General features: G+C 42.1%; 1 protein-coding gene across 1 annotated transcript; it reads right to left on the reverse strand.

Annotated features, from left to right (window-relative positions):
• Positions 1-480: 480 nt before the first annotated feature.
• itprid1 (ITPR interacting domain containing 1) lies at positions 481-25,203 on the reverse strand. The gene is made up of 16 exons (XM_055881384.1): positions 23,177-25,203; positions 18,723-18,768; positions 18,410-18,450; positions 16,191-16,244; positions 14,298-14,346; positions 13,202-13,279; positions 12,729-12,931; positions 11,776-12,296; positions 11,519-11,579; positions 7,610-7,722; positions 5,655-7,388; positions 4,633-4,760; positions 4,238-4,349; positions 2,263-2,565; positions 2,053-2,107; positions 481-1,752 (listed from the first exon to the last, which is right to left on the reverse strand). Exons 1-15 carry the CDS (start codon positions 23,295-23,297, stop codon positions 2,060-2,062), a joined length of 3,612 nt encoding a protein of 1,203 aa, XP_055737359.1. The 5' UTR covers positions 23,298-25,203; the 3' UTR covers positions 481-1,752; positions 2,053-2,059.
• Between the last annotated feature and the right edge of the window lie 466 nt (positions 25,204-25,669).

The following is a 25,669-nucleotide window of genomic DNA, read 5'->3' on the forward strand; positions in this document are numbered from 1 at the left end:
TGAGGCCCGTTGGACATACTGACAAATTCTCTAAAACGACATTGGAGAGGCGGCTTATGGTAGAGAAATTAACATTAAAAAATGAATGGTGGAAAAATTATTGAAACCATTTACCTGTTTGACCACTATGTTTTATGGGTATTATGACACCTCCACTGTGGGGTTCTATTGGGCTGCAGCTACCATACTTACTTTCCAGAGCTCTGACTTGAAGATCACTGATGTCATGATTAGACTTGGTGCTTTCAAGACAACTGGGGAAAAAACTATGTTAAATGACAGATCTCTTGAACTTTGCCATCACAAACCTGACCTTTTTAAAGAGAAAGTGTGCAATTTATGTAATGCATCTCTACACAATGTAGAAACCTAATATTTCACAAATGACTATCAACATTTTATAATAAACTAATGTACATATTACTTTCTAGGGCACAACATTTGCTTCAAAAGTAACTAGAATTCATAGGCCCAATAGAGTACCACAGTATGAGTCATAATACCCATAAAACCTAGCAGTCAAACAAGGAAATGGTTGCAATCGTTTTTCCACCATTCATTTTTCCTATAGGGGATTTTACAAACACTTAAAATAAGAGCTGTGTTGTGTAGGCTTACCCTGGCGTGGCATTTTGATAACCATCTAAATCTCTCTATGACAAGGTGACTCCCTGTTTGACCGTTAGGTTTATGGGTATTATGACACTTCCACTGTGGGGCTCTATATACAGTAGGCTGTATTGCAATAAAACATTTGTTTTTTAATCTTATTTTCTGGTGTTCCTAAATGGCATGTGGTGCTCTTACATTAAAGTTGGGAGCACCAGTGGAGGGGGTCATTAAATGCATCAGGCTCGGAGGCTGGAATGGTACTTCACAGCTGCTAATTGGGGTCTGAAGAGGCAGGAGACGTGAGCTAGACCACCTCTTGTGCTAATAAGGACATAACCCAGAGCAGGGGGGTGACATAGGCGCTACTCTCTATAGCATACACATACTGCATGGATCTCATGTGGATGGGGATCCGTCTTACCCAGAGCATTGAAGCAAGTAGGTAACAGTAGGAGACTTCATGTCACAGTAAGGTTTGAGAACACATCCTTAGTTGAGACGAATGCTGTTGTTGATACGAAGGGAATAACAATACACACACAAACTCTTTGTACAGTATGTTATGTATTGGATTGGCACATTATAGATATAGAACAAGCACACATGATTTCATGCATTCATGCTCTTTATTCATCATGCCGACACTGGACTACTTTAGTAGTAATAGAATCCATTGATTACACCAGCCTGGTTTCATAGACTAGACATAGTCAACGTAAATCCAGTACACTCAAATTAATATGATATGGTATGTTTGTTAAGGTTACATAAGGCAAAAACGAAAGGAGGGTGGTGGGTCGGGGTGGAGAGGTGGGCATATAAACTTACTACTTTTTGCAACTACTTAGCATGTTAGCTAACCCGTCTCCTAACACTAACCCTTAGCCTAGTTAACGTTAGCTACTTAACTAATGTTAGGGATACTTAAAATCGCAAATTCGTAACATATCATATGAATTGTTATTCATAACATAATGGATGATGGACATCCACAAAGAAATACATACCTTACCACACCTAACATATCATACGAAATGGAGGGAGACAGATTTACGTTTATTATGTTACATCTACCCGAGTCCAGGTTGATTGGACACACTATAACTTAGACAGCAGATCATCTTCAGTTAGCTGCAGCATCTGTAAGACAAAAAAACAACACACGGTTTGGTGAGGACACAGGCAGTGTTTTTTTCAGTAAAGTTTAGAGAGTATAGGTCAGGTATTCACGCGAAGACGTGTTACAGAGCAGAGCACTATAAGACTTTTAAAGGTAATTTACGTCTGAGCCGACATGCACAGCGTTTACCATGAATGCGATCTCTGGGAATGTCAGGGAAAATGCCTTTGAAAGGCAAATTGTCGCCTGTATAGTACACTGCCCTATGAAACGCTTAGGATTGAATCCCGGCCTACATCTGTCAGTCAGGGCTACCCCACCTCTCTTTTACTCCAGTGAGTCAGTATTGACAGAGTGGCGTATGGACTCCTTCAGCTGAAAAATAGTAAAGAGATGTGACAACATGTCATTATCAAGACAAAAATGTAAAGCAACACGCAGTCAATACAATTGTGTATTTTCGTCCAGTAAACCTGAAACTACATTTTGATATGTGGTTGTGTATGTACCAGGGGTCAAAGGTCCCTTACTCTCTGGATGAAACCCACAATGTCCAGTTTGTCTGGCTTGGTGCCTGTAGAACCATGTTTTAGCATCTGGCCCATAGAACTGGAATCTGGCAGAGTTGATCTGGACTCCAAATCCCAGGTGGCCTGCGATGAGGGGCGTGGCCTGGAAATGTCCGTCAAAGGCAGCCAGGGCAGCAGGCAGCACTGAGTGGCCATGCTCCTGGAGGAGGCGGAGCCAGGGGTGGATGTGGTTGTGGGGATCAGTGGGAGGAGCCTTAGCTGGGTGTAGAGGTGAGATTGTTCATCGAGTAGTCTGTGCATCTTCTATGGAACCGAACAACATCACAATTCAATATCAGTTCTCAGATATTTGTTTTTATGCCCATTTATGCTGTCGTCCATGGCTTTGAAATGCTTATTCCTTTGGATATTGATTCCGATCTCTAGTTTCCATCACATGCAGTACACAATAACACATTTTTACTAACTGCTGTAATAGAAGGAAAGTGTAAAGGGGGTTATAGTTCTGAGACAAAGTAGAAAAACGTAGCTAATGTTTTCATTTCTCACTAACTTATTTGGGGTAGGAGGCAGTATTTTCACATCCGGATGAAAAGCATGCCCAGAGGAAACGGCCTGCTACAAAGCCATAAAAGCTAGAATATGCATATTATTAGTAGATTTGGATAGAAAACACTATTAAGTTTCTAAAACTGTTTGAATGATGTCTGTAAGTATAACAGAACTCATATGGCAGGCAAAAACCTGAGAAAAAATCCAACCAGGAAGAGGGAAATCTGAGGTTGGTCGATTTTCAACTCAGCTCCTATTGAAGATACAGTCTTTAGAACCTTGTCTGATGCGTCTACTGTGAAGTGGGGCCAAAGGAGACAGGATTTAGTCAGGTCTATCATGACCTGACCATGTGCGTTCACATGAGGGAGCTCTGTTCCATCGCACATCTGAAGTCAATGTAATTCTCTAGTTGGATCTTTATTGAAGATTTATGTTAAAAACATCCTAAAGATTGATTCAATACATCGTTTGACATGTTTCTACTGACTGTTACGGAACTTTTTGACATTTCGTCTGCTTTTAGTGAACGCGCTTCGTGACTTTGGATTTGTTTACCAAACGCGCTAACAAAAATAGCTATTTGGACATAAATGATGGACATTACCGAACAAAACAAACATTTCTTGTGGAAGTGGGAGTCCTGGGAGTGCATTCCGACGAAGATCAGCAAAGGTAAGTGAAGATTTATAATGCTATTTATGACTTTTGTTGACTGCATAATATGGCGGATATATTTGTGTCTTGATTGGGCTCTGAGCGCCAACTCAGATTATTGCATGGTTTGCTTTTTCCGTAAAGCTTTTTTGAAATCTGACACAGCGGTTGCATTAAGGAGAAGTGCATCTAAAATTCCATGCATAACATTTGTATCTTTTAGCAATGTTTATTATGAGTATTCCTGTAAATTGACGTGGCTCTCTACAAAATCAAAGGATGTTTTGGAACTTCTGAACGTAAGGCGCCAATGTAAACTCAGATTTTTGGATATATATATGAACTTTACCGAACAAAACATACATGTATTGTGTAACATGAAGTCCTATGAGTGTGATCTGATGAAAATCATCAAAGGTTAGTGATTAATTGTATCTATATTTATGCTTTTTGTGAATCCTCTCTTTGGCTGGAAAAATGGCTGTGTTATTCTGTGAATAGACACTCACCTAACATAATCGTTTGGTTTGCTTTCGTCGTAAAGCCATTTTGTAATCGGACACTGTGGCTGGATTTACAACAAGTGTATCTTTAAAATGGTGTAAAATACATGCATGTTTGAGGAATTTTAATTATGGGATTTCTGTTGTTTTGAATTTGGCGCCCTGCAGTTTCACTGGCTGTTGAAGAGGTGGGACGCTACCGTCTCACGTACCCTAGAGAGGTTAATATAATCCACAGTCAGGGGTGTGTCTGTGTAACCTACCATTTTGAAGCTGTCGTCATAGCGATGAACCAGGTCAGTGAGCTGAAGTTCCAACTCTCCTGCTTCCTGTTTCACAGCTTTCCTCAGCTCCAAGATGTCTCGCACTTCCTCTCTGAGACAGGACACAGGCGTAGGGACACAGAGGACACAAAAAGGTGACACCATAATATGTCAAATCTAAACCATTAGCCAACAAAACAGGGATGAGTTCAATATCATTTCAATTAAGTCGTGACATGGAACTGACTCCAACCCTGCAGCATAAACATAACACTAAAAACATCAGTCTCAAACTGTCCTCATTATACCCAAGCCTGCTCAATGCTCACTCTAAATGAGATGGTATGAGTGAGGTGAGGTAGCCCAAAATGTCCGCTAGAGGGGGTATTATCTACCTGTCAGTGTCAGAGAGTGAGCTGTACACTGAGGCCTGGTCTTCTGACAGCTGTTCCTCGATGTCTGTCAGGACACAGCGGAACTTCCTCATACAGTGCATCATCCCCTCCAGCTCATCCAGGGAATACTGCACAGAGGATTTATACAGAATAATATCATGAGAGAGGATAGAGATAACACAAAGTCAGGAATACTGTACAGTGAATCAGCGCATAAGGGAGGAAAGGTCTGTATTTGCCTGTCAAAGAAATTACAGTGGTTAGCTCGAAGAGGTTGATTATTAAACTAATTAGAACAACCAAATGGACTCAATACAAATATGAAGGCCATAGATGTTTAACTCAGATGAACGCCATAGTGTAGATGTTCTTTTCTCAGAAGTATCAAATTCAGCTGTTCACAAAGATAGATTACAGTAGCCTACTCAACACATAATTTCCATCAGAGCACAATGGTGGTCACCTTCATAAAACAGGCATTACGTGAGAGACAAAAAGGGTCTACTAAAGACTCAAGTAGCAACCCCAATCCTATTGACCCTTCTTGGTGAATAGGACCTTTCATATCATTTTCTTTTATTAGAAGTGAGCTGTGCTTGAGGCCACTAAAGAGCCAGAGAGAGAGAGAGAGTGGTGAACTTCCTCCTCTACTGCTGCTCATCATGCAAAACAGGCATTCACATGCAAATGACCACTGCTGCGTATGAAACCAAACCACCATCTTTAGAAGGGCCAATAAAGATTCTAACATGCAAAGAGGATTTGTTCATCATGTCAACAGGAAAAACACATGTGATGTGCCTCAATGCCTCCTTATCTAATATTCTATAAATATACAGATATGGAATTTAATAACTCTTTTAATGATCGGATGTAGCCATAGAAAGGGCACTTTTGTTGCAGACATTTTGATGAGTGAGGCTGCATTATCATTTAGTCTTGTATTTGTCCAGATATTATCCTGTGTGAATCAATTTAAGGTTTGCCAAAGGGAGAGTAACTGAATTGTGTGTGTTACTTACAGGGAAAGCTGAAACGGAGGACGGTTTGAGGCAATTGTTCTGAGAACAGCAGCTACAGCGGTGATCACAGGAGCAGCAGCAGGAAAGCCCAGAGAACAGGGCTCGTTCCCACCGTCTATCCTCATCCCCCACATCTTCCCCCTCTTCCTCCTGCCACAGCCCCGTGTCCAAGGAGGTGGACTTCATCTGGAAACTTCCAGATCTCCGTGAACCGTCGCGAGACAGCCACCGATTGGACGATGACAGGGAGGGGGAGGGGCAGGGGGACGGGAGGGATATCGTCTCAGGTGTCATGACTGCCTTTCCCATGGCAACCGCAGTGTTTCTGTGTTCTGCAAAGTGGGAGACATCAGCATCTGACCACGCCTTCCTGGAGAAGGAGTTCCGCCTCTGCCGGAGCGTCAGGTCAGTCAGGGGGCGGGGCTCGAAGGAAGGGCCGAGCGGGGAGGGGGTGTGTGGGACGCCACCTCTCCGGAGGGCAGAGTGGGAGACAGAGGGCAGGGAGGAGGGCATCTGGACAGACACAGACCGGCCTGACCTGAAACCACCACTGTGGGGGACGAGTGGGGTTGGGGCTTGAGATGGAGCTACGGTTAAGGAATGGGCTGATGGTGAGTTTGGAATTGAGGATGGGGTTGGTGTTGTGGTTAGGGCTGATAGAGAATGGTTTTGGATTGGGGAATGGGCTTGGGTTGGAGATGAGCTGGATGCTGCCGGAAAAGCTGAGGCTGGAGGTTGGTGTGGGCATGAGGCTGGAGATGGTGGTGGGGAAGAGGCTGAGGATGGAGATGATGGTGGAGATGGAGGTGACACTTGCTCTGAAGGTGAGGTTAAAGCTGGGCTTGGAGGTGGGTTTGCTGGTTGATATAGTGGTGGGACAGGCTCTTGGACAACCAAGCTTGAGGATCCCTCTGAAATCTCTGAGCCACCTGTTTCCCAGTGCACTGGAGGGGAGGAGGCAGAGAGAGGTTCTGCTGGGGGGAGAGAGGAGGCAGGGCTTAGCACTGCTGAGAGGTTAGGGTCAGATCCTAATAGAGGATCTTCAGAGGACCGGTCCTGACAAACAGATCCAGTCTCAGAGCTTTGATCCACCACCTCACCAACAGCAACAGGACCCAACACTGGACCTTCCAAACCAAAACTAATCTGTACTTCTGTCTTCACCTCTTTCTTTATCTGCACTAGAGCCACCGAGTCCATCAGAGAGCCTTCATGTGACCCATAACAATCGGTGTCCTGATCACCAACAGCCTCTGTTCCTGTCTGAACATTGCAACTTTGTTCCGCTATGGCCTTTTCCTTTCCTCCTATTGGAACAGCTTCCTCTGATTCCAGAGTAAAGTGTTCTGTTTCTTTATCGGTTTTCATGATAATAATAACGTTCCGTAACGGAGAGTCTGGCTTATGACAAGGTGCACCGCAGGCCGAAGAGAATCCATCTTCCTCAGTGACAGTGTTTTCCATTAGGCTTGGCCTGGCTCCAAAAGCAGAGTTAGTCATCTCCAAGGCATCAGAGAGGAGGGAGTGGGGTGTGGGGGAATCCTGGTGTCTGGGTGTCTCCTCTGTAGGGCTTGTTGTCTCTGGTCTGTATAGAGGAGACTCTGGTCTTGGGTGGCACGTGGTGAGGGAAGGAGGGGAAGGGTCCAGGGAAGTGGATGGGGGGGACAAGGGGGGTGAAGCTCCTTTTACAGTGATCTGGCTGTCAGTGCTGCCTCCAGATATTCCCGACAAAGCCTTAAACAACAACCAAACACTGTCAGTTTAAATTAATGACCTTTTAAATTGTGCACCATGAAATAGACAGAATATCAATTCAATAATATATTTTAATATTTTGGGCTGGTGAAGTATCTAAGTTAGTAGCAATAACTTAAAGTAAGTTTAAGTAAGTCAGTAGAACTAACTTAAAGTAACACGCCTAAATTGTTGCACTTCTAGAATGTTATCCGTGTAACCTTCATGAGCTCAGGTCCAGGTGAGGGATGCGGGGTAATGGACGGGATGAAGGGCTCTTCCAGGAAACCACTGCTGTCAGACTGGCAGCTGTTAGTCCTCATCACACACACTGCTACAGAGGGAAGGGGGAAGAGAGTAGAGGGAGGGGAGAGAGGGAGAGAAAGAAAGAGTTCATGGAAAATTACATCACTTTAATCATATCCTTCAATCAGACTCATCATCTGGAGTATAAAGGAGAACTATGACTCAGGGCAATAAACAGAACTTTACCTTTGCCTGGTGAATCAACTAAAAGTTATGACACAATTTGCTTATTCAGTTAGCAGTGGAGGCTCCTCAGAGGATGAAGGGGAGGACCATCCTACTCAGTGAATTTCAGAAAAACATTTTAAAAAGTTATCCTTTTTAGATAAAACTACACTAAATATATTCACGTCACCAAATAACTGATTAAAACATACTGTTTTGCAATAAACAGGTCTACAGTAGCCTCAACAGCACCCTCTGGGGTAGCACCATGGTGTAGCCGGAGGACGGCTATTTTTCATCCTCTGGGCACATTGACTTAAATACAAAGGGTTCTCACACCCTTCCATACACTTACACAGTAATTATAACAACTTCCGGAGGACTTCCTCCAGCCTATGAGAGCTCTTGTAGTATGAACTAACATCTTGTCCATTCAATGAAAGGATCAGATAGTGAGTCTAGTACTGAAAGCATAAGCTACAGCTAAGTGTGGTGAGTAGGTGACTCAAAGAGAGAGAATTTCTTAAAAAATGAAGGAGAAGCAGCAGAGAGAGAGCTACAGTGGCTTGCGAAAGTATTCACCCACCTTGGCCCTTTTTCTATTTTGTAGACTTACAACCTGGAATTAAAATAAATGTTTTGGGGGGGGTTGTATCATTTGATTTACACAACATGCCTACCACTTTGAAGATTAAAATATTTTTTATTGTGAAACAAGCAAGTAATAAACATGCCTACCAAAGTCAATACTTTGTAGAGCCACCTTTTGCAGCAATTACAGCTGCAAGTCTCTTGGGTTATGTCTCTATAAGCTTGGCACATCTAGCCACTGGGATTCTTTCCAATTCTTCAAGGCAAAACTGCTCCATCTCCTTCAAGTTGGATGGATTCCGCTGGTGTACAGCAATCTTCAAGTCATACCACAGATTCTCAATTGGATTGACGTCTGGACTTTGACTAGGCCATTCACGACATTTAAATGCTTCCCCTAAAACCACTTGAGTGTTGTTTTCACAGTATGCTTAGGGTAATTGTCCTGCTGGAAGGTGAACCTCCGTCTCAAATCTCAGGAAGACTGAAATAGGTTTCCCTCAAGAATTTCCCTGTATTTAGTGCCATCCATCATTCCTTCAATTCTGACCAGTTTCCCAGTCCCTGCCGATGAAAAACATCCCCGCAGCATGATGCTGCCACCACCATGATTCACTGTGGGGATGCTGTTCTCGGGGTGATGGGAGGTGTTGGGTTTGCGCCAGACACAGCATTTTCCTTGATGGCCAAAAAGCTCAATTGTAGTCTCATCTGACCAGAGTAACTTCTTCTATATGGTTGGGGAGTCACGCCCATGCCTTTTTGCGAACACCAAATGTGTTCACTTATTTTTTTCTTTAAGGAATGTTTTTTTCTGACCACTCTTCCGTAAAGCCCAGCTCTGTGGAGTGTACGGCTTAAAGTGGTCCTTTGGACAGATACTCCAATCTCTGCTGTGAAGCTTTGCAGCTCCTTCAGGGTTATCTTTGGTCTCTTGGCTGCCTCTCTGATTAATCCCCTCCTTGCCTGGTCCGTGAGTTTGTGGGTGGCCCTCTCTTGGCAGGTTTGTTGTGGTGCCATATTCTTACATTTTTTTAAATAATGGATTTAATGATGCTCCGTGGGATGTTCTAAGTTTCTGACCTTTTTTCATAACCCAACCCTGATCTGTACTTCTCCACAACTTTGTCCCTGACCTGTTTGGAGAGCTCATTGGTCTTCATGGTGCCGCTTGCTTAGTGGTGTTGCATACTCTGGGGCCTTTCAGAACAGGTGTTTATATACTGAGATCATGTGACACTTAAATAAAGTCCACCTGTGTGCAATCTAACTAATTATGTGACTTATGAAGGTAATTGGTTTCACCAAATCTCATTTAGGGGCTTCATAGCAAAGGGGGTGAACACATATTCACGCACCACAAAAAAATAAAAAAAATCATTTCACTTCACCAATTTGGACTATTTTGTATTTCCATTACATGAAATCCAAATAAAAATCCATTTAAATTACAGGTTGTAATGCAACAAAATAGGAAAAACACCAACGGGGATGAATACTTTTGCAAGGCACTGTATATTTCGTGGTATATTTTTTTCTTCTTTGTTTACCTTTCACATACTTAGCTAATGCAGCTAATTTAGCTTACTCAACAACCTGACTCAGAGAGGAATGCTGTTTATGTTAGCTAGCTGGCTAAGGCTATCCAACACTAAACTCTTCCAAGTCAAGGTAAGCTTTCAGTTTTATAAATGTATTGCCACCACGGGGGCCACCGGTGTAACTGCTAAACTGTTTGCTGTACTGCATGATTGTACACATGAATTGGATTGTTGGTTAACTAACACGTTAGTTCTAGTCTGACTATAACGTTAGTATGGTGACTATGTAGGTTGTGTAGTGGTTGTGGTATGAAGGTTTGGCTTGGAGAGGTTTTTGTGCCTTGTCACAGACAGCTGTTGTGTACTGAAGGGGAAAATGTGAGCGGAGGGGAGCTGGTAGATGCGAGAAGGAATAATGCAATGAGAAAAGTGATGATGATGCTGTATGTGGCTGCTATGAAAGTGAACTCTGTGCGCGGATGAACAGGGGTGTATTCCTTCCTCCTATTCTGTTGCAAAACGTTTCTTAAACGAACGAGGTGTGTGTGTGTGTGTGGGGGGGGGGGTCGACCTCAATTTGTCCAATAGAAACTAAGTTTTACAACTGTTTGGACTAATGACTACACCCCAGTTTAGCTATTTGCAGACAAAAGTGTGCAAGGCCATATTGAATGTGTAACTGCCTGTCACAAATTGGAGTAATCAAGGTCTCTCAACCGGTGCACATTAAACTTTCATTTGTAGGCTAGGTTGTTGCAACCTCATGATGGGTATAGGGAACATTTGAGTATATCATTTAACTAGGCAAGTTAGTGAAGAACAAATTCTTATTTAAAATGACGGCCTACCCAGGCCAAACCCAGACGACGCTGGGCCGGTTGTGCGCTGCCCTATGGGAATCCCAATCACGGCCAGATGTGATACAGCCTGGAGTATCAGGTAGTAGCCTAAACCTATCAATGTTACATTGAGCTGGGTAAATGGAATATGAATGACAGTCATCCAATATCCTGTAATAGAAATAAGCCATGCTCAAAAAAATTCAATCTCCCTAATGTTAAACGGCACCAACCGCCACTGCTGGTTGGTATCGTATTTTAAAACCCCTTATGAAAATGATGGCAGTCTAATTGCTACAGAATATTTGCATTTCTTCACCATAGGAGATTGTTCCATGCTGAAGGTAGAGAAAACTGGCATCAGAGTCAGGGCCAACAGAGTTTAAAAATAAACCTAGACATTGGATAAAGAGAGCTTTTATCTGGTCGAGAGAGAGAATTGTGTTTATAAAGCTAGAGGACTGTTTTAGTAGGTTACCTTTTAACACTTAACTCATGAGAGAAACATCCACAGCAAGGCAGGGGAACACTTTCCATGTCATTAGCGCTCTTTGAAATATACACTAATGAAAGACAAGCTACTGTTTAAGATCTTAGTTGTAAACCTCACATAAACCACTGACAAGAACTATAGAAACCAGAAAAATGGACTGGAGAAATGTGAGTGTTAAAACAGTGGTGCCCATACCTGTGGTGTCAGATGCTCCCATGTAGCTCCCAGAAATACTGCCCTCATCAAAGCTCTGGATCTGACATGGAAGAAAACACAAATATATAGCTCAATATACATATGTAGTACAACTACAGTTACACAGTTTAATCTGGAAGATGAAGCAATACAATGCAAGAGGTAATTCAAGACGTTTCAGTATATTATACCCCTTTCCACAAACATTAAACCACCATTTATTTTTTTTACTTGAAGTGACACTTTCTGACATTTACCTCCTCCATCTCAAAGGACTCCCTGGCCTCCCCAGGACTTTTCTTTCTGGTTGGAATACCACTGGAGATCAGGGGTTGATACTCCTTCACCACCTCCAGCCTGAGCGCACCCTCCTGGGGGACCAAGTGGGGCTCTGGTGCTTCCGAGGCTAGGCCTTGCTCCTCTGCCAGTGGGGTCAGACATATACTCTCAGCCAGGCCTTGTCTGGCTCGTTTCAGCGGTGTCCGCCTGTCAGGGAGGCCGGCCAGGGGCTGCTGTAAGTGGGCTACGGGACTGTGGGGAGTTGGGTTTGTGTCCTGGGAGTCCTGGGTCTGGATTTGGGTCTGAAACTGGGTCTGACTGAGGGTTTTTCTGGAGACCCGGCGGAGCAGCATGCCCATCCTCTTCCTCTTCTCTCTGGCCTCGGCTGAAGCTAAAGCTGGAACTCCGCTCTCGGAGAGGGAGTCTGTAGACGCACCACCAACCAGGGATGAGAACGCAGTGGTAACTTGCTGCAGCACCTCCAACTGCCTGAACCTATCTGTTAGTGAGTGAGTGAGTGTGGTGAGAGAAGGAGATTGTTAACATTTATCTGTGGTTGACAGATGCAAAGTTGGCAAACCAGCTAACCATGTTATCATTCTTATAGGACTGTCTCCGTCAGGTGGAATAAATGCACGGTGTTCTCACCAGTGACAGAGAGGACACTGGAAATACAACAGTTTCAACACAAAGCACAAAAAGAATCCCATGGCCATGTTCATGCCAGTCGTTGCCAAGGTTCCTGGAGGTAGAACATGTATGTGGCTAGCTTAAACATCCTATGACAGCACATGACATAACTCCAGTACAGTATTTGTTAAGTGTATAAAGAGAATGACAGCATGTCAAGGTATCTACAGTATGTTTTCAGTGTATTAAGAGCATATGACAGAATGTCTGAGTAGTATATTTACAGTGTGACATCACTTACTGCTGACATCAGGGTTCTCTATGTCCATGCGGTTCTTCTGGGCGTCCAGGAACACCTGGATGTTGATTCCCCGGGCGCTGGACTGGTTGTTGATGAAGCGGGCTGGGATCCGTCCAGAGATGTCAGGCTCGTCACAGCCGAAGCCCAGATCTAGTAGGACCTCCTCTGGGTCATCACTCCACAGATTCAGCACATCCATTACACTGGGATAACACACAAATGCACACATTCATATAAATACACATGCACATGTGCTTGCAGACACCAACACACAGGCAGGCAGGCATGCAAACGCACGCACACACACAAGCATGCACGCACGGAGGGATGCACACTTTCTGTAAACGTACATCACCTCACGCAAGTTATTGCTTAGTATGTTGCAATTGCAATCCAGCCTCAGATCCTCACCGCTTCAATTAGGATAAATACTGGTTAACAAAAGAGCGCCTGGAGTTGGCAACATGACTAACCTGAGTGGAGCTGACTGTGCTGAGAAGGCTGAGGTTAAGCTGTTCCACCTGGTGAGAACTGGGTTGGACCTGGAACTCCTGGACCATGACGGAGACACAGACATGATCATAGATGGACAATTCTCTGAATCTAGACTCATATCTTAGGTATGTGTTCCTTTAGCCATTTATTCTTCCAAAGGTGAAGACATGATAGAACACCGCTGCAAACAGTCTGTCATTCTCGTGTCTCCATACAAGCTAGCCACTCATCCTTCTACAGACAGACATGATAGAACGCTTTTCTGCATAATACTACAATGCACCATAACAGAATGGAACAATCTGTATTAACACTGGTCTCCAAATCACACTGTCATCTCCACACACAAATTCCTTCATCTAAACCCTGTTTAGAGTTGTCTCTACTGTACACTACAATAATCTCATATTATTCTCCTCCTCGTCGTGTTATATCTATGTCTATGTCATCACTCTTGTTTCATGCAAACCATCCCTTCATCCATATCTGCGTCTCAAATGGCACCCTATTCTCTACTTAGTGCCCTATGGGCCCTGGTCAAAAGTAGTGCACTGTATAGGGAATAGGGTGTCATTCGGGATGTATCCCATCTGTTTCTATGAAGGTCAGGTGAGTCTCTTATATTTGCATGGTGAATAGGAGTCACTGGCAGGTGGGCATGTATCATGTGAACATTATCCATAACTTATGACAACATCTGTCAATCAAGCCAGCTCCCTTCACTACCAGTCAGTTAATGACAAGTGACTGAAAATTATCCCTGGGGGAGGGTGTTCAGAGTTTAAACACATTTCATTTTTGATCACATCAATCTAACCTCACTTTGAGAGAAATGTTAGCATTTTTATGGGGTCAATAAAAAAATGTAACCCATTTATGCATAGTAAGTTATCCATAGTAATCATATATGCAAGTTATATATTGGATAACATAACATCAAATGTGAGAGACACAAATTATTTATACATGGATGTGTAATCTCGCCATGTATAGACCCTCTGTTGAAATTCATTTCAAAGCGCCAAAAGTTTGACAGCAACCAGCCGACAGGACAGTAGAGGGAAAATTCCTTACCTCAGAAATTCCTGGACGGTCCTCACTCCCTGTTTACCAAATAAAGATGCTGAGGAAGAGAAAAAAATAACAAATAATCTAGACCTGAAAGCAAACGAGGCTGAATATTTGGAATATCTTGCTATGAATGACAATGAGCTAGTTATCAAGTGTGTCTCTGCTAGTCACAACTGCTATTTCAGCACATCCTGTCTCTGGGATGGCTCTGTTTAGTAGCTATATTAGGCATTAGTGTTCTTTCAGTCAGTGTTTTCTCTTGGCTGTCCTCTCTACCTCTATTCAAGGTTGGGACTCCATTTTACCCTGGCATGGTGACAGGGACAAAGTGGTCTGTGCTGCCGGCCGAACCTTTATTTAATTTCATTACACAGGACCTTTTTATGTCCAAGAATGTCTCCAAGATTCCAACATCCAACTCTTATTTTCTATCACGTCTCGTTCCGCAAAGTTCTTCCATCTGAAGAGGAGTTCTAAAATGAGTGTTTGGAAAGTTGGTGATGATGCATGCCATTCCATTGGGTCCTGTTCTGTTCCGAGCTGACTCCTTAAAGTGCCATGTCATTTGGTGTTACATAACCAGGTCTCCTGATCCACAGATAAGGTGGTGCTTTTCAAGGCCAAGGGGTACTGAAATGTATATTCCCATCTAACATCGGAGTTTGGTGTAGCGTTCTTTTCAGTTGACTTACCTTTCTGTTGAGTGCACTGGCAGTACCTTGGAGGAGATAGAGTAGTCTGTGGGGTGGTCAATCTTTCCTTAGAGTTTGGGGCAGCAGTCCCTTTTGGTTGACTGGCCTTTCTAAGTAGCCAATCCCTTTAATATCTTGAGTAGCCGGACCTGGGAGGAGATAGTGGACAGCCTTGACCAATCTCTCGTTGGGTCAGTGTCTGGAATTGACCCCCTGTCCTCTCTGTAAGGACAGGTTCTACCTGTGCTCTCTGCCTCTGAGGAGAATACAGTGGTTCATGCCAAATGTCCTTGGCTGTCCCTTCCAAGACATCCTGTCTCCTTCTGCTTCGCCACTTTCTTCTCTTCCTTTTCTGTCTCACTGCAATTTTATTAGATTCTGAGGCCGGCCTAAGTGATGGCTAAGAAGGGATACTGTGGAAGTAATGCTACTGTACACGGATACGGGAACTCACACGCGGGTGCGTGCGTGCGCGCACACACACACACACACACACACACACACACACACAAACACACACACACACACACAGCCCCAAGTAGGTGTCAGTGAGGACTGGTGAGCATCAGATCCTAGCTGTGTTTGTATAAGATTTGCTGTGGTGTTTGCCAAAGCTAAGCAGCGTGATTTTCCTTAGCCATGTTTAGGGTGAACTGCCTGGAGGTGTGTATAGTCCAGACCTGGGCTGAAATACTAGTTAATCATTTCAAATACTTTATCCGTACTTGATTGCACTTGCCTGTCTTAATGAACCAATAGAATAGTCCCAAAGCCAGAACACAAGGCATTCCAGGCAGGCTAGAGCAAACGCTCAAAGTATTTTGAAGGTTTTCAACCACTATTTGAACCCAGGTCTGGTATGGTCTTCTCCCTGTCTCTCTGAGACTTTCATCCTGGTCTTAACTGTCCCTCCCTCTGTCTATTGCTGGATGCTCAGCCCTGAGATTAGCAAGAAGTACAGACACCACCTCTCCTCTGCCAGTATTTTACCCCCTCGCCTATATACACCAGCCCTCAGCAACATTTTTCTCATTGTGTACCCACTCTCAGACAGCTCAAATGTTCCTCTGAGCACACAGTGGATAAATCATTGTGATGTTTTAAAACCACAGAACCTGTTTTTAACTTACTCCTCTGTCCTCGGTTCTACCTGGTGTTCATGTCACCCTAAAAACAACGACTACAAGATGAAAGATCTATTTACCTTCGACTCCCAACGCTAAGTCATCCTCACTGCTGGCGTTCCTCTTTAGAAGCCCTGTAATATTTTAAACATAAAGACAGAAGAGATTCAGAGAAAACACCAAAGTGTACTATACTTTATATTACACTGAACAAAAATATAAAAGCAACATGTAAAGTGTTGGTTCCATGTTTCATGAGCTGAAACAAAAGATCCCAGAAATGTTCCATTGCACAAAAAGCTTATTTTTCTAAAATGTTGGGCACAAATTTGTTTACATCCCTGTTAGTGAGCATTTCTCCTTTGCCAAGACAATCCATCCACCTGACAGGTGTGGCATATCAAGAAGCTGATTAAACAGCATGATCATTACACAGGTGCAGCTTGTGCTGGGGACAATAAAAGGCCACTCTAAAATGTGCAGTTTTGTCACACAACACAATGCCAGAGATGTCTCAAGTTTTGAGGTAGTGTGCAATTGTCATGCTGACTACAGGAATGTCCACCAGAGTTGTTGCCAGAGAATTCAATTTTCATTTCTCTACTATAAGCCTCCAACGTAATTTTTGAGAATTTGGCAGTATGTCCAACTGTTCTCACAACCGCAGACCACGTGTAACCACACCAGCCCAGGCCTCCACATCTGGCTTCTTCACCTGTAGGATCGTCTGAGACCAGCCACCCGGAAACTGAGGAGTATTTCTGTCTGTAATAAAGCCCTTTTGTGGGAAAAAACTAATTCTGATTGGCTGGGCCTGGCTCCCCATTGGGTGGGCCTGGCTTCCAAGTCGGGGGGCCTATGGCTGCCTCCCAGGCCCACCCATGGCTGCGCCCCTGACCAGTCATGTGAAATACATAGATTAGGGCCTAATGAATTTATTTCAATTGACTGGTTTCCTCATATGAACTGTAACTCAGTAAAATCGTTGAAATTGTTGCATGTTGCATTTCGATTTTTGTTCAGTTTACTTTCGACTAGGGCCCTTAGGAAATTGGGTGCCATTTGGGGGACACCCTTACTGTAAAATAGAGATTAGACAGAGCACAAACACAGAACGAGATAACAAACATCACTGTCTGATTCTTGAAATACCAAGTCTGACAAAAGAGGCAGACTTGGTATTTCTGTACTCAGCTTCTAACAGGTACAAATGACCTCAGAAGAAGAAAGTGAAAGAGGAATCAACAATAGCAGTCTTGTTTTGTGTGACATAATAAACTGGTGATGGCTAAGACCAACAGTAAAGGGCATTTAATGGATGTTTAGGGGCTGGTTGGTTACAGCACAGAGTTAATGTCACACCCTGATCTGTTTCACCTGTCCTTGTGCTTGTCTCCACCCCCCTCCAGGTGTCGCCCATCTTCCCCATTATCCCCTGTGTATTTATACCTGTGTTTTCTGTCTGTCTGTGTCAGTTCATCTTGTTTGCCAAGTCAACCAGTGGGTTGCCAAGTCTCTGGTTGTTCTTGTTCTGCTGGTTCTTACTCTGTGCCCATCTGACTGCTGCCCTGTACCGTTTTGGATCTGACCTGGTTATGAACTCTTGCCTGTGCCTGACCTGCCTTTTGACTACCCCTTGGACTATAATAAATATCAGAGCTCAAACCATCTGCCTCCCGTGTCTGCATCTGGGTCTCGCCTTGTGTCATTATAGTTATAACAAGATGCCGTTCCCATGGTTTTCACAGTCCTAGTTTGCATGTCGTTTGAATCTATCTGCCTTGCCGAGTCTCTGCCTTTCTAGCTACACAACCTCTTCATTACCCAGAGACAACACCCATGTATGGTGAATATGACAATTCCAAGTTACGCATACAAATACATTTCCATATATCATCTCTGTTATACTAATGCTTGATTTTTAACCTTTACGTTACAGGATGAGTTGATTGGTTTTGTAATGACTTGTAGTGTATTGTGGTATAACATTTCTTACACTCACATTTTCCAACAGTTTCAATCTAGCTCAACTGTTAGTATGTCATGCACAGGTTTAAACTTGACTTAAATCCAAACGTCTTTCAGTAACTACTGGTCTATGGCTAATATTGAATGTACTTCAATGTGTTAAGCTGAAGTGTCACCAAAATAACCGTAATGAGCAACTACACTGTAGATAGAACTACTACTGTACCAGCACTAACAACAAATGACTCATGAGAAATTACTCAAACATTTTAAGATGAACCTTCTTGGTATTAAACTCCAGTAAATCAAAGTAAATGTTTATGTGCCGTACCTGCTGCAGCTTCTCTGGCGTGGTCTGGTTTTGCATCCGCCCTGCAAGTCAACGTCAAGCATTATTAGGAGGGGTAGTCAGGAGGCTCACACCAACCCAAACAGCACACAAAGATGTGGAATATAAACAGGCAAGGAGTGAGCTATGAAATCCCAATCAGTTATCTGCAAATGAACTCTGTTCAATAAAACAAAAAATACAACTCTATTAATTCGAAGTCCACCGTGTAGATATTGGTGGAAATGAATTCTAGATATTTTCCATCGACAAAGCAAAACATCTGTCATATGTAAGTAGACTTCCTAATACTCACTCGTGACTTCTAAGCCACTGCCGGACGTTGTTCTGTCTACAGATTCCTGTACACAAGGCATGGAAACACACATCAAGACTCATCCAAGAAACGTTCATCAGCTTTATATAGGATGTGAAATCATGCCTGGGATAAGTACACTCTTAGAAATAAAGGTTCCTTAAACCAAAAAGGGTTCTGTCGCTTGCTTCATATATGGAACCCCTAAAAGTTCTATACGGAACGCTTTTATAGGGTTCTTTGATCAGAATCCTAGAGGTTCTTCTTCACTGAACCAAAATGGTTCCATATAGAACTCTGCATTGTGCCTTTTATGAATTATGGTTACTCATAGCCTCGTGAAGTAGGGGTGCTGATAAATTAGGGGGTCGACAAAAAATATGCAGCACCCCCATCCCTAAACATTTTCCTGTGGCCATGTAGCAACTACAATTAATTAAATAGTCATATTTATAGCTACGAATATAATTCAATACACAATTAAACAATGGACAAAAGAATACCAGCATACTTTTTAGAATTTATTGGCATTATATGCAAACATATTTTGGAAATATGCACTGGTATATAGCTTACTTTGTCATGTTCTTCTTATTTATATTTCTTGTGTTTTTGTTCTACTTTACTTTATAGCACTATATTGATATTGATTGCCGCATTGTTGGGATAAAATCTTGCAAGAAAGGCATTTCACTGTACTTGTGCATGTGACATTAAAACCTTGAAGTCCAGGAAGACATCTCTTTATTTGAATGATGGCCTATGTCAACAGTGACTGACTTTACAATACAGTCCATTAGTTACAGCAAACAACAATGTGTCTTGGATGGAGAGCATGTTGTGTATTTTTTATTGTTTTTATTATTTGAAGGGACTTCAAATCAAGGGCCCAATGGTAGGGGAATGTTTTGAGGATGTGAACCCAGTAGCCCTTCAGTTTTCAGAACCCGGCCCAGAACCGGACACTTTTCGGCACCAGGTACAACTCCTTAGCCGCTGGGCCACTATTGAAGTACCTGCACCTTTCACGTGTTCTACTGCAAACAGTCATAAACAAATCTCACAAGTATCAGACACCACAAGCTCCCAACTACTATGTAATAGAATACCACAGTATGAGTCATAATGCTGATAAAACCTAGCGGTCAAACAGGGAAAGGTTCCAATTGTTTTTCCACGATTCATTTTTCCCATGGGGTTATTTAGAAACACTTAAAATAAGGGCTGGGTTTCATGTAGTCTTACCCTGGCCTGACGTTTTAATGACTGTGTAAATCTGTGTAAAGCCAGCAGCATACCACCCTGCATACCACTGCTGGCTTGCTTCTGAAGCTAAGCAGGGTTGGTCCTGGTCAGTCCCTGGATGGGAGACCAGATGCTGCTGGAAGTGGTGTTGGAGGGCCAGTAGGAGGCACTCTTTCCTCTGGTCTAAAAAAATATCCCAATTCCCCAGGGCAGTGATTGGGGACACTGCCCTGTGTAGGGTGCCGTCTTTCGAATGGGACGTTAAACGGGTGTCCTGACTCTCTGAGGTCATTAAAGATCCCATGGCACTTATCGTAAGAGTAGGGGTGTTAACCCCGGTGTCCTGGCTAAATTCCCAATCTGGCCCTCAAACCATCATGGTCACCTAATAATCCCCAGTTTACAATTGGCTCATTCATCCCCCTCCTCTCCCCTGTAACTATTCCCCAGGTCGTTGCTGCAAATGAAAACGTGTTCTCAGTCAACTTACCTGGTAAAATAAAAAATAAATAAATAAATAAAAAAATCTCTCTAGGACAAGGTGACTTTTATCAATATAATCGCCTGTATTTCCCCCCCCACCCCCAAAAAATATGGCTATCATAAAGAACTACAAATGCCATGACGATCTGGACAAGGCCGCCAAATAGAGGTAAAGGTAAGAATCTCTGGTTGAACTATTTAATGTCAGCTAGTAATAAATAAATTGGCCACATTTGTTTAAATGGACAATTCTGTGAACTTTCTTGCGCAAGTTTTAAATTGACACAATACCTGTTTGCAAATGTGTCAGCTCGAGATGGCTTGCAGGGATTTGTAGTTTTGCATTATATCCAAGTTGATGCTAATTATCCTTTTTAAATCTGAGTAAAAAGAGCTCAATATATTGATGAAAGTCACCTTGTCCGAGAGAGATTTAGATAGTTATCAAAACGTCCCGCCAGGGTAAGCCTTCGAGAAACACAGCCCTTATTTTAAGTGTTTCTAAAATCCCATATGGGAAAAATGAACGGTAGAAAAACGATTGGAACCATTTCCCTGTTTGACCTCTAGGTTTTATGGGTATTATGACACCTCCACTGTTGGGCTCTATCAACTCAACATTGACAATATCCCACCCCTGGTTAGCCACTATTGGCTTAAATAGCCAAGTCTAACACAATATCTGCCAGTTAATTTCCAGCAATATTGCCCATCTGTGTGGTGCGTTCATTTGTCTATCACTCTGTGTGTAGCCAGTTTATATGATAAGCGTTCTTGTGGGTCGACATAAATACTTTCCCCAAAACCTTCTCAATTAAATGTTAACTGCAAAGTAGGCTTACCTGGCAGAAGTATGTCATGAGTAAGTATATCGTTTGTATCTATTATTTGTTATTTGCAAACTTTGCCATGAAACGAGCAGCAGCGGTACAGAACCATCACTAGACCGGCACAATAGATGCACATTCCTCACTTGCTAGATGCACAATTAAAGGGCCAGATGCGCAATTAAAGGGGAATTACTCTCAAAATCTAAATTTGTTCCAGACCTTCTTCCAGACCTAAAAAAATGTATTATGTGATTTAAGCATTGACATGGACTTAGAACATGCAATTTCATTGTTTCTCTATGAACAATTGTAATTTTAAGATTGAAAAATATAGATTGGGAAAAAATAAAACATTATTTGGGGGGGAAATTTTAGATTTTTAGGGCCCTTCTTAGAGTTGTTTATGAACTATTATTTTACCAGGAATATTGACAGAAAACACAGTGCACTACTTTCTCTTGTACACTAAGTACAGCAGGGAAGAGTTGCAAGGGTGAGGAGAAGAGAAGAATGTACCTATTTGAAAGTCTAAAGCTAGAAAAAAAATTGTAGCTTGCCAGGTTTATTTTTTGTAAGTAGCTCCCATGCTAGAAAAGGTTGGAGACCCCTGTTCTATATAGAACCCCTTTTTATCTAAGAGTGTCTGCTTTAATTAAACACAGCATTTCCTCTTTCTTCCAGCTAGCATTTAGTTTGCAACAGTACAGGTTTGTATGAACCTTGTTGTTTGCCACTCAGACCTCAACAACAATGTTAATAAAATATGAATTTGATCTTCCCCCACCAAAAAGAGCGGTGTCGGATGTCAGCTAGCCATCATACAGCAACATCATTCATATGGATATAAATGTCAATGCGAAATAGCTGAAACAAATTAAAAGTGAATGTTAGCTGTCATTTCAGAGTTTGATATGACTGGGTTAGCTCTTGTTAGTGGTTGTTTTCAAAAATTCCCATTAAACTCTGGGGTAGGGATAGAACCCTCAAGGTTCTTTGTTTTCACTGGTTGTACAAAACATTAGGAACACCTTCCTAATATTCTGCCCTCAAACAGCCTCAATTTGTCGGGGCATGGACTCGACAAGGTGTCGAAAGCGTTCCACAGGGATGCTAGCCCATGTTGACTTCAATGTTTCCCACTGTTGTGTCAAGTTGGCTGGTAGTGGATCTCTACTCAGAATAGCTCATTCCATTTCATCCCACAAAAGCTCAATTGAATTGAGATCTGGTGACTGGGCAGGCCACTGCAGGAAGCTGAATTCACTGTCATGTTCGTGGAACCATTCCTGGACAATCCTAGGCTGCAGTGTGGCAGGCCCTGATCGCAAAGATACTATACTTTAATAAGAACTTTATGTCAAGTGTTATTGAATTACCTCATGTCTCACTCATTATGAAAATATTTTTGTTAATCATTTTGAAGCTGCAAAAGTGGTCTACTCTAATGTTGAGGTGATTCCATGTCCCTCGTGAATTTAATTCTAGGCTATAGGCTATAGGCTATATTAAGATTCCTATCTAAGAGCCCTCCAAAACATGTGGTTATGATCATTTATTTAAACTAATTCAACTAACTATTGTACTTTTTGGTTCTTTTTGAAATATTTGTCAGCCATCAAATATTATTTGTTTTTTTGAGACCTATATTTGAATATCAAAGAAAATAGTTGTATTTTAGTTGAAACTCTATATAAACTATATTCGACTACATTTAGTATTTGAAAAGCTGGTATTTTCTGCCAAGGTCTGAGTCAAATACATAGATATAGAGATTCTAGACAGTTCCAAAAATGTAATCTACAGTCTCTAATATCGCAGTTTTCTTAACAGTGTCATATTCCTCAATTTGAAAATCTGCAATCTACAGAACAATAGACTATAGGAAAGAGGTCTTACCAGCTCTGTCACTGCCATGTGACCGTTCTGGTGCTGACATAGGTACGTCATCCCTGTTACTCCACATGACTTTAGATGCCACCAAGTTGGCTCTCTTCTCTGTGGCCCCTTGAGCTGCCATCCTGGTGTCTCTCTCTTAAGATCAGAACCACAAAACACGGTCCGTCAGTCAACCTGAAAATCCACTGCAACATGAGGCTCAAGCAAACACCACAGGATCGGGTTGCACCCAGGCATCCAGGATACACTATCTACACTAGTAAACATGCCAGTTATGGAAGAGATGCAAATGATGTCAAAACTTCAACAGCGAACACATCACAGCTCACCCCTGCTTCTCTGACACACACAGAAATATTGTTTCCTGCTTGCTTATTTTAATGCTTTCATCGTTTCCTGTCCCAGTGTTTATCGGTTACGAGCAGCTCCTGCCAAAGGGATGTGCTTTTTCAGGAACTATATCTCAAGTTCAACCTCCGCCTTCTATTCCCAGCAGGAAGTAGAAGTCAATCAGTCAGACTGGATGGTCTATTTTCTGGCATAAGCTATAGGTGATAGTCAGAAGCCTCAGTCAAATCTATAGAAGAAAGAAAATCATATTACATGTATGTTATCAATTTATATGACAATTTCAATTATTTCCTTTTTATCACATGGTTCAAATACCATTTGGTGGTTTGTCTTACTGTAACTGGGTCAGTATTCTGGACACTGTGAACCGTAAACTGCATTGGCAAATACTTGATACATGAAACAGACTCATTTGAAGACATATTCCAGGAGGATTTTGGGCTTTTATAATGTAATTTATACTCAATGTGGATTATCATGTTTCAATAAACTTTTTAAACATTTGAGTTACTAAGAGGAGATTATATTTGAAATCCAACACTTGCAAATTGTCCAAAACACCACTGACATTCATAACGTAGGCTAGACTCACTTCCTTCAACCAAGACACATCTAGCAAAAACTCTGTAAAGAGAAATTGGTTGACACAGTGTTGGCTAAGTCCTTACTATGGTTAAAAGAATACTAAATATACCCTAGGTCTTCATAAAGTTTATAGTACCTATAAAAATGATAGCTCAATTTCATTCAAACTGTGACAGTCAAAATAGATTACCAATCAGGAAATAGTAAAATAGGTGCAGAACAAATCTACACATCATGATTCATTGGAATGAAAGGACTCACCTTTGAATGAAAAGACTTACATGATGTATCCGTGGCTGTGACTGCATTCAAACTCAGTGCACCGATGACAACAGTCCCTGTTGTCCGCAGTTTGTACTTTGCATAATTGTATGCTATACATTACAAGCTACAGTTCAATTTGGTTTCTTAAATAAAAGTCACATGCAAATAGGAACTCGCCTTTAATCCTCGATAGATTTTCTGACAAGGCACATTTTAGGACCTACGTGACACTGAAAATCATTAAAGAGGAAATTACAGTCATGCACAAAAAGCTAAAGCTTGATATTTGCTGCATAATGGCACGACAAGGAAAAACTAAGGCCTAGAATGAAACACCAAAGTGAACCCCTTGTTGGTTTCAGTGTGTGTGCACAGCAAATTATCCAGGGTTAAATCAACACTGACACTAACCAGGTTTCCATCCAACTTTTATAAGTGAGTAAAGTACGTGTCGGGTAAAAACTTTTATGACATGCCTGATAGAAACATAACATTTTTCGGTAAACTTTCCAAATGTTGATAAAACAAAATATACTAGACAAGGTGTGATTTTTTTGTGTCAGTAAAATGAATTATCCGAGAAATATAGGTGGAAACGCTTTTATGCGCAAATGTTGATATAATAACTTGGAGTCATGACATGTTGTGTGGTCCTCCCGCTGCCACTGGTCAGGAAACCATGCAGTTTATTAGGCTACAGATTAAACAAATTATGATAAACGTCACAGGGTGGTGAAAGTGCAAGGTGATGAGCGTGATGCTCCTTTCCAATAAATATCGAGGGTCTTATTCTGGTGACATGATGATCGATGCTTGGCTGCCATTTGATAAATAGAAATATTTATATTTATAGAAGAAAGAAAAAATTGATGTTATCAATTTATATGACAATGATTTCCTTTTTATTGCATGGTTCAAATACCATTTGGTGGTTTGTCTTACTGTAACTGGCTCAGTATTCTGGATAATATACATGCGCTTCAGCCAACAGTGCCCAGACAGAGTAACTGAATACATTTTCCATTTCTATCTGTGCGCTGTTGACTGGAGAGCACATGTCAATATCGAAGTGGGCACACTCGCTTTTATCTGCAACAAGTCAATTTGATGGAAACATCTCTGGTGGGAAAATGCACGTTTTGTTTTTATGCAGATTTTAGAATATTGGCATGAAAATCTGTTGCCAATTGGACGGAAACCTAGCTAGTGTTAACTTTAACGCTGGTCCAGTGTGTCACGCCCTGGCCATAGAGAGGCTTGTATTCTCTATTTTGGTTAGGCCAGGGTGTGACT

Source organism: Salvelinus fontinalis, chromosome 25 (genome assembly GCF_029448725.1).
Source record: "Salvelinus fontinalis isolate EN_2023a chromosome 25, ASM2944872v1, whole genome shotgun sequence".
NCBI classification, from domain to species: domain Eukaryota; kingdom Metazoa; phylum Chordata; class Actinopteri; order Salmoniformes; family Salmonidae; genus Salvelinus; species Salvelinus fontinalis.

Excerpts from the sequence above, each read along its gene's own strand:
- itprid1 (XM_055881384.1), bottom strand. The coding sequence starts at position 23,297 with ATGGCAGCTCAAGGGGCCACAGAGAAGAGAGCCAACTTGGTGGCATCT. Across the intron at positions 14,347-16,190 it reads CTTAGCGTTGGGAGTCGAAG|CATCTTTATTTGGTAAACAG; the intron begins GTAAATAGATCT and ends TCTCTTCCTCAG. Across the intron at positions 7,723-11,518 it reads GGGAGCATCTGACACCACAG|CAGTGTGTGTGATGAGGACT; the intron begins GTATGGGCACCA and ends TTCCCTCTGTAG.